General features: G+C 35.2%; 1 protein-coding gene across 1 annotated transcript in view; it reads left to right on the top strand.

The window, feature by feature from the left end:
- LOC149799216 (sodium/hydrogen exchanger 9-like) overlaps positions 1-12909 on the top strand; it is an 85959-nt gene that overhangs the window by 17167 nt on the left and 55883 nt on the right. The window contains exons 3-4 of the mRNA XM_089958484.1: positions 2765-2842; positions 8092-8168. Coding sequence (XP_089814610.1) covers positions 2765-2842; positions 8092-8168 — 155 coding nt within the window. The remainder of the gene's footprint in view (positions 1-2764; positions 2843-8091; positions 8169-12909) is intronic.

Raw genomic sequence — 12909 nt, 5'->3', positions numbered from 1 at the left:
AATACACAAACACCCTCCCAGCCTCTTCACAGTTAGATCCATATATAGAGTTTGCCTGATCAATTCATAAGATTTCGCACCAATCCCTGTATCAAAGGGAGATCACTCTAACTTCCACCTAGGTGAGCAGATAACCTTTAGCTATTTAGCAAAACAGCTTTAACTGGAGAGTGCTGGATTTGATGTAGTAGCAGTTCTTCTAAAGTATTTATGATTGTACAAGTATTATTCAAGAAACATATTTGACTAAAAAAATTGATTTTACTTTTCATGTTAAGTTATCATGATTATCAAAGATAGTACAATTAAGTAGACAGTAATTATACATATTGAGTGCATATACAATAACTATACATATTGAGTACATGTACAATAATTTTATGTATACATTGTGTATACAAGAATTATACATATTGAGTGCATGTACAATAATTATATATATACAGTGTATATACAAGAATTATACACACTGAGTGCATGTACAATAATTATATTTATTCAGTGTATATACAAGAATTATGCATATTGAACATGTACAGTATATAATAATTATACATATTGATTGCATAGAAGTCATGCATGTAAAGCAAGAAGTTCACTTGAAATATTATAAAATGCTATAGTATTTGTCAGCCACCCTGGCAGCTTGGAACCCTCTTAGAATTTAAAAAATGGAAAGCATTAAGGATTAGAAAGTGCACAAAACTTAGTATTTTCGTTAATTAATTTACAGTTTCTAACCAGATTGTTGCAATGGGGACCCTGATACTTTTGTTTGCATTTCATACTAAACAGAAGTTCAGGGTAAACAACGAGCCTGTTTTCTTGTTCCCTGGAAAAATCCATTTTCAGTGATACATAGAAGTTAAAAACTGTTGTCTGCATCTAGTATTTGTAATGTACAACTTTGATAGATCTCTAAAAACAAAAATATTGAAACGGCAAGTAGTATAACTTTTACAAAAGTTTATTCAAAGAGATGTAATGCCAAAGTTACAGACATTAATGGAATAATTTAGCACTTATCAAAGACGGTAAACAAAATCACTTTTATAGTTTGAAAAAGTACACTTGCTCATGCAAATATGGCAGCCATGCAAATAAATGCAAATAAAGAATCTCCTGTTTAGTTTGATATCCCCAAAAGTAAACAGTGTTAGTGACCCCCTGGCAATGGTCAGGTTAGAAGTCATACATTAACGAATGAAACAACTTAAGTTTTGTGCATTTTGTTTAAATTGTTCCTTTTCATATTTAAATTGGTACAGGGGATACAAATTGCCAGATGGCTAATCAGATACAATAATTCACATACGTAGTGCAGGTACAGTATCCACCATTTATGATGATGACAATTATTATTATTATTATTATTATTATTATTTACTGGGGGTATTATTATTGTTTATGTTATGTGATTTAACGCCATTTTTCAGCACACTATAAGCTATGCATGGCTTCCAGTATTAAGGGTTGAGGAAGAGCCTGGGAAAACCCTGGGAAGAACCACTGACCCATGAGAAACTATTGGCAAGCTTACTCGCATACCCACATTGGCTGAATCCTAGACTCGAACCCACTCAGACAGAGGTGAGATGGCAGTGATCTCTAAGGGAGAGCGCTTTAGACCGCTTGGCCACTTGGGCCCCATTGTTATTGTTTTTATTATGTTTAACAGAATTTGACCAAATGAGATAGATAGTGCTCTGGCAGAAGGACTTTTCAGATTGGTTCAAATGATGCTGATTATGCCATCAAAAATAGTAGCTGCCACAAAAAAATAAAAATATGATCAAATTCGTTTTGCATGATCATGTACAAAACCACAGTATGTATCATGCAAAACAAATTTGATTATATTCCTATAAATTGGCATGTAAATTCATTTCACTGTAAAGAATTAAAAAAATGGGGCCCCAAGTGGCTGAGTGGTCTAAAGCGCTCACCATTTTGGATCACTGCCATCTCACCTCTGTCTGCGTGGGTTTGAGTCCAAGGCTCGGCTAGCATGGGTACGTGGAAAAGCCTGCCAGTAGCTTCTCGTGGGTCGGTGTTCTTCCCTGGGTTTTCCAGGGTTCTTCCTCCACCAGTTATACTGGCTGCCATGTATAGCCTATCTTGTGCTGAAAAATGGCGTTAAACCCTAGAACAACAATAACAGAATAAAAAATTCTAACTTCATTGTGCTGACCTGCATTATGTTGCTAAGTGGGAACAACATAATGAACATAATTTAGTTTTGTTTCTTTTCAAACCTGTGATAAATGTTTTGGAGAGTCTTGAAAGAGAAACGTCTTTAGATTTAGAAAATCCGTGTTTTATAATATAAAATAGTCTTTAATTCCATTCAGTAATGGTCATATGTGAACCTTGAAAAAATTAATTTCATCCTGGAAAACTCCTCGAAATGACCTGGAAATTTATTTTTAGAAGAGCATGGGAACCATGCTAGAAACACCTTTTAACCACGTTTCAAAAACAGAAGTTGACCAGAGTTCATAGAAAGAATTCAGATATAAAACGTTAAAAGTTTTCATAAACGATGCAGATCTGCCATCCATTATGGCTGTTGTTACTAAATCATGGATGAAAAAAACTTTTAAATGTCAGAAAGCATCATTCTGATCCAGATTTATCAGCCAGCTGCCATGTTTGTACTTTTAGGTAGATGCCAGCCAGGTGATTGATCTCAGGCTCATTTGAGCCTTGTATTATTATTATTATGATTATTATTATTATTATTATTATTATTATTATTCTGCAGGTTACTTTTGATTCAGAGATATTCTTCAATATTATGTTGCCAATCATCATATTTGAAGCAGGATACAGCATGAAGAGGGTAAACAAAAGTCTTTTTTATTTCTTGGTAACAAAATAAAGCTGTGAAATTTAGATTAAGAGATCACTTTTCAGAGAAAGACTGACCTGAAGTACTTTAAATTACACACTAATAATGTTTGTATCACTGTTGTACAATTTGAATTCATGTGGATCAAGTGAATGATTTGGTCAAAGCTCTCCCTGAGACAATCTCTGAAATAAGACTATGTTCCAATGACATCATTGTTTTGTCATTGATATTATTTATGTAAAAGAGAAAACTTTGCCACATTCATTTACCTTTATTGGGACACAATAATATAATATTTTTTTTCCTGTCCCAGAACTTATGGTGAATAGGTCATATGTCCCAAGACCTAAGAAACAAAATATATTTGTGTTGAATTTGTGTGCCCCCCCTCCCAGCATGATGCAGTAAAATAGATAAGCAAAACGTTTATTTGATAATAAAATGAAAGAAACTAACATTGTTTTATTTACATTTATTCCTCTTTATTTTCACCAAATTTACACCTTGTCGCGAGCCACATAGTTCATTAAGCAAAATAAGTAATATTTGAAATAGCAAAAACAAAAGGTTTTTCTAAATAACATCTAATTAATTTTCAGTTGTTAATATGTTGTTAATATTTGAAAACTTAAACTTAAACTTCAAAAGAAGCGCATTTATCTGATAAACAGAGTAACATAAACAGTCAGTGCAAATGATGACTTGTTCCTAGGTCGCATGAAAACCCTTGGCGGGCTGCATGAAAGCCCTTGCTGGGCCGTAGTTTGCCCACCCCTGATATAGTGTATATGTAGCGTAGGCATCCATAGTGTAGCGTGAATCGCTTATGTCAGATAATACATGACACATTGTTCATTGATGCGGACATAGAGAAACAAATCGTGTACCTTGTACTCAAAGGTTTGAACATGTTGTCTGACTGAAAACTGGATCCAACAAAATCACAAACAAGTGGGAAATAATCAGCTGATTACCTGAAGGCATCTGCCATTCACACATGACACTGTGTTAGATGCAGAATAACCAAGAGTATTATATCTAGGTCAACTATATGACAGTATCTTGCAAGTAAAAATCATTATTTTAAAATTCATTCACTTGAGTGCAAATGACAATCTTTGCCAGCATGGGTCACAAAAATTATTAAGAAAACAAGTTATTGCTGTGTATACTATTTACCTGCAGACATCAGTGCCCATATGTATTAATTATGACCACAGATTCCAAGCAGATAAAAGCCCGGGTGGTGAATAAACACAACTGGCAGCAAGCAGTAAACTCATTGTTTGAATATGCCAACAGGATATCAAAGACATAGGATATTTTTATTACAAAGCAAGCCAACCTTGGAAGCTGATTTTAGATAATTTTATGTCAATCTTTTATAAAGGATATCAATACAAAGGTTTTTTTATTACAAAGCAAGCTGGCCTCGCAAGACAAATTTAGATTCTTTTAAGTGTGCTAACATAAGGAAGTTTACTTTGGTTCTTTTTCACCAGTATTCACAGGAATATTGAAAATAAATTGAAACAATGGAACAGTTTTTAAAATGACACAACATACTGCTTCATGCACAGACATTGATGACCTAGCATTGCTCAGAAAATTTGTAGAAAATAAAATCATTTGATGAATTCGTGAACCAGAAGAAAAGAAGATGAATTCACCAAAAATATGGTCATTAACATCCGTGTACTTTGATCTCATTCCTGGATGGACTGTTGATATGATGGGGGTTAAAAGTATGAGAACTAGCACAACCGACGCAGATTTTTTTACAAATATGACTTTAGTCCTTGCAGTTTCCATTTCAGGAGATGTGTTGCCTCCAGTGATAATTTTTCATGGCATGAGAAAGCTAAAATATATTCATACACCAAAAGAATGGATCGTACATGTACAGGAGAAGGGTGGGTTGATGAAATGATGATGATGCAGTGGATTAAAGTTTTACATCAAGTACAGTTTTATATTTTTTAAAATAAAATTTAAGTTGGAGTGCATTTCTGATATGTAATTTTTGAATAATTTAAAAGGTATCCCACAAATTATGACTTCAAAAAATATATGTGTCCCAGAACATACAGTGCACAAAAAATTACTTTAAAAATTAAATTATGGTATCCCAACAAATATTTTGTCCCAACATTTACAGTAAATACAGTAAGCAGGTTTTATTGTAATAAAAAGTGACTTAGTCAACATAGGCAAATTACTAATCAATTCAGTTAATGCAGGACTGGACTAAATTAATGTAAGCAAATTAGGACTAATCAATACATGTAATGGCAGGTCTAAACTATATCAGTGAGGGAAAATTAGGACTAATCAATTTAGGTAATGCAGGACTAGACTAAGTCAATGTAAACAAATTAGGACTAATCAATACAGGTAATGGCAGGTCTAGACTATATCAGTGTAAGCAAATTAGGACTAATCAATACAGGTAAGGGCAGGTCTAGACTATATCAGTGTAAGCATATTAGGACTAATCAATTCAGGTAATGCAGGACTAGACTAAGTCAATGTAAACAAATTAGGACTAATCAATACAGGTAATGGCAGGTCTAGACTGTATCAATGAAGGCAAATTATGATTAGACTAAATCAATACATTTCCACTGAGTGTCTGTTTTCCTCATGTTTATAATATCTCATTTTATTAGCCTCTCATCTCTCTTCCTTCTGTCTTGTTACACTGGACAACAAATTTTTACAAAAGTCATGTTACTGAAATAAAATTAGTCAATTCTTATCAATTTTTATGTGCTGAACACGAATATGACAGTCAAATTGCAAAATTGGCTCTAGTTTTTTTGTAATCTGCAAGAAATTAATGTTTACATAACGAAATGCATTCCAATAGTAAAAGGTCAACTGTAATAGCCTACCTATAAAAAATCAAGTCATTGACTACATCTTAGATTTCTTCGCCTGTCTCTTGTACAGCTGTTCGGGAGCATCTCTGAGGAGTGTCCAGCAGTAGTCAGCCAGCATTGTAGTGGACCATTTTCCCTGGTATCTTTGTTCCATTGTTGCGATATCTTGATGAAAACGTTCGCCGTGTTCATCACTAACAATACCACAGTTGCTAGGAAAGAAATCCAAATGGGAATGAAGGAAGTGAATCTTTAGAGACATATTGCAGCCAAGTTTCTTATACTTCATCAACATGTCTTCTACTAGTTCCTTATAGTTTTCTGCCCTAACATTTCCGAGGAAGTTTGTAGAAACTAGGCGAAAAGCATTCCATGCTTGTTTCGCGTCACCTTCCAGCAAGTTGTTGAACCGGTCATCTTTGAAAAGCTCTCGAATCTGAGGACCCACAAAAACTCCCTCTTTAATCTTTGCTTCGCTGAGTCGAGGGAATTTTTCATGCAGGTATCGGAATGCTGGCAAAGTCCGGTCAATGGCTTTCACGAAGTTCTTCATCAAACCTAGTTTGATGTGAAGGGGTGGTAGCAAGATTTTCTGAGCCTCAACCAGAGCTGGGTGTTGGATATTCTTCTCTCCAATGGCTACATTCTGCCTGTGAGTCCATTCCTTCCTCATGTAGTGCATTTCCCTTGCTCGGCTATCCCACTCGCATAAGAAACACATGTATTTTGTATATCCTTGCTGCAGTCCCATTAAAAGGGCAACTACCTTCAAATCACCACAGAGGTGCCAGCTGTACTTGTTATACTCAATGGAATTCAGTAGCTGCCTTAAGTTATCGTATGTCTCTTTCATGTGGACAGCATACGCTACTGGAATAGATGGAAGAATGTTTCCATTGTGCAAAAGCACAGCCTTGAGACTCAGTTTCGAAGAGTCCACAAATAGTCTCCATTCTTGTGGGTCATGAGTGATTTTTAAAGCATTCATGAGGCCCTCAATATCGGAACAGAATATCAGATTACTTTCCTTTCTGAAGAAAGGCTCCAATTGCTGGTGGCGCTTTCGATATGCAGTAATTGTGACATCTTCTTCTAGAAGATTCCATTGTTGGAGTCTTGATCCTAGCAATTCTGCCTTGTTCTTTGATAAGTCCAAATCACGAATCAGGTCATTTAGTTCTTCCTGTGTTATTCTGTGTGGGGTTGATGATGCACCACAGTGAAAATCTGGATCACTGCATGCTGATGGACCAGGAGAAGAACAGGTCGACTCACCTTTGTCTTCGTCAGATGAATCAAGAGAATATTCTGCTGGAGGTTCTGGAATAGGAAGTCCCTCACCATGTGGAACTGGTCTCAATGCAGACGGAATGTTTGGGTAGACTATTCTCGACTTCTTTCGCTTCGTTATTCCGCCGGAAAGAGGAGGCACCAAGCAGAAGTAACAGTCATTTAGGTGGTTGCTTGGCTCTCTCCACACCATTGGGACTGCAAACGGCATTGATGACCTTTTGCAATTCAACCACTGTGAAAGCTGTGTTGTACATGTAGCACAGCATATATGCGGAGCCCAAGGCTTGTCTTGGTCACCAACCTTGCATCCGAAGTAAAGATGATATGCCTTCTTCACTTGAGAATTGATACTTTTCTTCTGGTTGGCAAATGTCACTTCCCCACAAATATAGCAAAAATTGTCCGCGGTATTAACACACTTTCGAGGCATTACTGTTCTTTATTGTACGTAAATGGATAAAATAATAAGTTTTATGTAACAGTAGCTTGAACTGTCTCGGACAACGTCTAAAATATTTTAAATGCTGAACCTATCTGATTGGGCTTTATATAGTACACTGCTTACGTCAGCTTCAGCAGCCGCCTGGCATTAGTATAATAGGCCTACACATGTATAGTACACTGCTGACGTCAACTTACTTCAGCAGCCACATGGCATTAGTATTGCATTGCATCAGAAAATGATGCAATCAACTGTGGATGATGTGAGCATGATGGTATTATGCAATGTTACATCATTATTCCGGATGTTGCTGCAGTCCTACTGGAGAAATTTACACAGTGAAACATAGAAAATGAGGTATATGAATATCTTCAAAACGAGAGCCAATACAAATTTTTCACGGTTATATTCGTGTTCGGCACACCAAAATACTACAGATTAGGGCCTTTTCAAGTCAGTAATGATTTCACTGTTGACCAGTGTTATTAGTCAAAACTATTGTTACAGTACTCTGTTATATTGATGGTTTTAAAACAGGTTGCACCATAGATTTAATTTCTAAGAATGACATGTGAAATGAAATCTATGGTAAACACAATTTATTCTTTTTTTATTTTCAGAGACATTTCTTCCGAAACATTGGAGCCATTATGACTTATGCCTTTCTTGGAACTACTATTTCCTTCTTGGTAGTGGGGTGAGTGTACAAGGAGTGGGTACTAATTCTCTTCATTATAAGGAGATGGTAATTTTCAGGTTCCAGAGGGCTTCAGAAAATTCTTCCTATGTTCCACAGGGTCACTGAGAAATGAAAATAATGACCCAGCTTAAATTCACAAGCCTAAGATAGGCAATTTAACATTTTAATATGAAATTGTTTGTTTTAAAACTTTTTTTTTTTTAACATTTTAGGAAAAAGTGCAGACTGTCATGATATTTATATACATGAATTAGCTCAGTGGACTACATGAATTTGTGTTAGCTCTGAACAAGCATTCTGGTAGCAGTCTGATTTTTGGACATAATTTGTATTGGACCTTGAATATGAACTCCTGGCTATAGGGCCATGATCCTGATGGTTACTAAGAAAAGAAAAAAAACATTCAGATGACTTCTTCTCAAACACTGCTCAGCAAAAGTTTACATTTGATGGAAAGTATCCTGGCATGAATGTCTTTCAGATTTATTTACATGGTGCCAATCCACCATCAGTTATGGAACAGAATTTGATTAAATTTAACAGAATGTATTCTGGCATAAAGGTTTTTCACATTTATAAAAATAATACCAATCTACTAATACGGCTGCCATTACAAAAAGTACACAAGGTTTTAGTGAGTTCTGAACAGAAGCTGCTTAGTCAACATTGACAAAATTTTACAGAAACATTTTCACAGTAAAGGCTTTTCAGATTTGTACAAAAAGTGTTAGTTTGCCATTAGATAAAGTCACTGGTACTGTTACTAAAACTGAAAAATTCTTTAACACAGCTCCTTTTCAGAAACTACTAAACAGAATTTGACCATATTTTAGTGAAAGCATTCTGGGTTTAGGTCTTTTAAATTCATGCAGATTATGCCAATCTGCCATCAAATATGGATGCTCTTACTAAAAATTAAACACCTTTAAATCTTATTTTAAATCACTACCTAACAGACCTTGATCAAACTTGAAACACTTGACAAATAAGTAACACTTGACTAGTAACACTCTAAATTGATATAAGTATGATTGTTTTATAATGTCTTTCTTGATATGATTGCCATCTTTCATCACATGACTGCAGTCTTTTCATGACATGGCTCCTGTCTTTCATCACATGACTGCTCTTTCATCATGTGACTGCAGTACTGTATTACATCATGTTACTGCAGTTTTTCATCACATGACTGCTGCATTTCATCACATGACTGATGTCTTTCATTATGTGACTGCACATGACTGCTATCTTTCATTATATGACTGCTGGTTTTCATCACATGACCTTCTGTTGTCAGCATAATGCATACCAATGGCAAAAACTCTCTAATTTCCACATCATGAGCATATCTTCACAGTAATCCTGATAGGCATTAATGGCTACACATTTATTTACTAAAACTTGAAGTGGTTGAAGTTAGTGTCATGCAAAAACAGGATGTTTTGCACCTTTCAGACATGCTACAGATAAAGCTTTTCTGTAGTCCAACTTGAGTTGAGAAGTCCATTGTTGTAATTGCTATTTTTAGCTCTGCTTATCAAAGACTAGAAGTGTCTATGGGATGGCTTTTCATCTTTCTATTATCCATTAATTAGCACAAATTTTTTTAATCACTATCTCTCCTTAACTACGTGGAAGATTGCCATGAAACTATACACACATATTCATCCTAATTGGTCCTTACTGAAAATGGTGGCAGTCAACATAGCCACAATGGCAGACATCTCTAAAATCATGTTATAACTACTATTCCAGAATGGATGTTCATATCATCATGGGGTTTTCACTAAAAGACAGCTTTAAAAAAATGGAAATGATGCTGATCTGATGTCAGATATGGCTGCAATAGCAGCTATCTTGAAAATATTGCTTTTGCTACTCTGTCTGAATGAAAAGTCATATTGACATCATGTTTTTGACAATAGACTTGTTATAATGTTTAGTTAGCCCTAACTGAAAATAGTGCCAATCTGATGTCTGATATGGCCACCATGGCAACCATCTTAAACATCTTGCTATTCTTAGATCTCATTATCTTGATATGGTTTTCACCAGAAGAATGTTGGTGATATCTAGCTGGTCCTAAATGAAGATTGTGACAATCTGGTGTCAAATATAGCTGAAACAGTAGCCATCTTGAAAGTTGTCTCACTTCTCTTGAACAAATGGTCATATTAACATTGGGTTTGACTAAAAGACTTATAAAGATGACTATTTGTTCCTGTGTGAAAATGGTGCTGATCTGACATTCACTATGACTGCATGTCAGCCATATCAAAAGTCTTGTTTTTGAACAGAAAGTCATATTGACATGGTCTTTTAACCGGAAGACTTCTTATGTCTGGCTGGTCCTAAATTAGTGGTTTCCAACTTATTTTTGGGCAATGACCCTAAATTGGACACCAAGTGAACCTCTCAAATCTAATGCTAATTTTCAGCAGAAAAAAGGAAAAACCAGTCTTTTTCTGATGACCTGACTGAGCATTTCCTCCTCCACAACCCTCATTTTGTGATGTGACCTGACATTGGAAACCACTGTCCTGAATTAAATGGTGCAGATCTGATGTCAGATGTGGCTGCCACTTCTGCCAAATGGAGGATCTTGTTATTGCTCCTTCTCCTAAATGAATGGTCAGATCAGCATTTACTAAAAGCCTTCTCATGATGTCCATTTGCTCCTAAATGAAAATCATGATGATCAAATTGATTCTTATTGTGGTCACCATAGTGGCCATCTAAAACATTTTATTATCTCAACTTCTTCCAAAAATGTTCTGGTTATATCAGCATGTTCCAGTTTTCCTGGTTTCTTTCTTTTGATGACCCATTCAATTTCATTGCCGCCACAATAACAAATGAGCATTTGTTTGGCCATCCAAAGTTGGCCTTGGCGGCGCCTTTAATAACACATGCACTCTTTATAAAAGCAAGCCGTCTACACCCTTCATCACAGGAAGTCAGCACCATAAATATTTTTGTTTTCTAATTTCCTCAGAATTATGTGTGAGGCAATAAGAGAAGTAGAGTCCCAATGTGATTTAATATTGACTCAGTATGGAAAATTAGCAGATGAAGTTATCCAATAGACAATCATCCCTTGAAATGCTTCAATAGAACAGATGACAGACTTGATGAAGTGTTTTGTTCCGACCTTTCCAAAAGAAAGGAATACATTGAACTTTGGAATGTCCTTCAGAAAATGTTGTTGTTGTCACATTTGCAGGCAACAGTAGAGAGAGGATTTTCTATCAACAAACAGGTATCTGTTGAGAACCTCAGCAGAGAAAATCTAGCACAAAGGCTAATCATTGACACAATGAGAAAAGCAGGTGGATCTTTGGAAATCATCATTAGCAATGAAATGATGATATTTGCCTCCTCTGCAAGACATTAGTACCATGCCTATCTGGATAAGAAGAAAGCAGACGAGGAGCATGAGGAGAAAATTAGAAAAGGAAAGAAACAGGAGTTTGCCATGGATGAAGTGGAAGAACTTAAAGCCAAAAAGCTGTGTCTTGAAGCTGACATTGCCAGCCTACATGCTTCCTCTGTTCAGAAGGCAGAAGAAGCAAAGTTAAAAGGACTTATTGTGCTTGTCACAGAGTCAAATGCTCTTAGGACAAGAGCAGAGGAAAAGATGACAGTGGTGGCTTCTCTTTCCAAAATGATTGAAGAGAAAAAACAGCAACTATAATAATGCATTTAAAGCAGTGCTGATGTCTGTTAAGAGAACAGTTTATTTTGTATTAAATCTAATGCATAATTTACATATTTCTGAAATAATAAGGAATGTTAACCTATCTTCCAGATTATTATAAAGTAATTTTATATTTTGAATTTCATCATTAAACAGTATTGTATTATTTTGCATTCTTTCTTTTCTCATAACCTGTATACAAAATGTTAGCAAAAATAAGTCTTGAAAATCTGTTTGTGGTCTTTGAAAGTTTGGGAAAAGTCTTTGAATTTATCATTCAGAGTTCAGTATGAACCCTGTATATACTCATTTTGTTTTGCTACCTAGAACTTAATAATAAATAAATTCACTACAAGAAACAAAGTAATTTAATTTATCCTGTATTTCAAAATAAAAACACAACCAAAGATTCATCGTTACACAATAACAATATTAATGTGCACATAGCTCCACCTAGTGACCTTTGAACTTTATTGCATGCTCAATGTTAGTTTTAAAAAGTTATAGTCATATTTTGAATGAATACGCATAGAAAAAACTTTTTAAGTTTTTCAGGAATGGATGAATTTTGTTTTTATGTTGATCTAACTCAATTCTGCTTTACTGATTTATATGAACTAGATTTATTAGGTCGATTCAGTGCAGTAAGGAAAATGTGATTTCAGTTGGGTGTAGTCAAAATTCCGTTAGTTTCATTGTGTGTCAGGTTTTGCAGGACATGTCATTCGGATTTGTGGTTCTAGCTAAGAGGAAATTCAAGATGCAGATATATTTATTACCATTCTTATTATCAGCTTTTGTGTAACAGTCCATTAGCAAGTATCAATTTCATTTGTATGATGCTTTGAAACTTTAGTTTCTGACTCGGTGAACTCATCCACATTGTTATCCTTATCATCTGTACTTTCAAAGGGATGAAACAGCTTGTTCATTCACAAACAGATCTAGTCAACCAAAAGTTAAAGTGTCTACTACACAAGTGTACATGGTTTATTAACAAAGTAGTTCCTAATACACTATACTATTTTTCGGCACACATAT

This window comes from Sinohyriopsis cumingii, chromosome 5, assembly GCF_028554795.1.
Source record: "Sinohyriopsis cumingii isolate HCF-2022 chromosome 5, ASM2855479v2, whole genome shotgun sequence".
Taxonomy (NCBI): domain Eukaryota; kingdom Metazoa; phylum Mollusca; class Bivalvia; order Unionida; family Unionidae; genus Sinohyriopsis; species Sinohyriopsis cumingii.
This window is presented reverse-complemented; position numbering and strand designations above follow the sequence as displayed.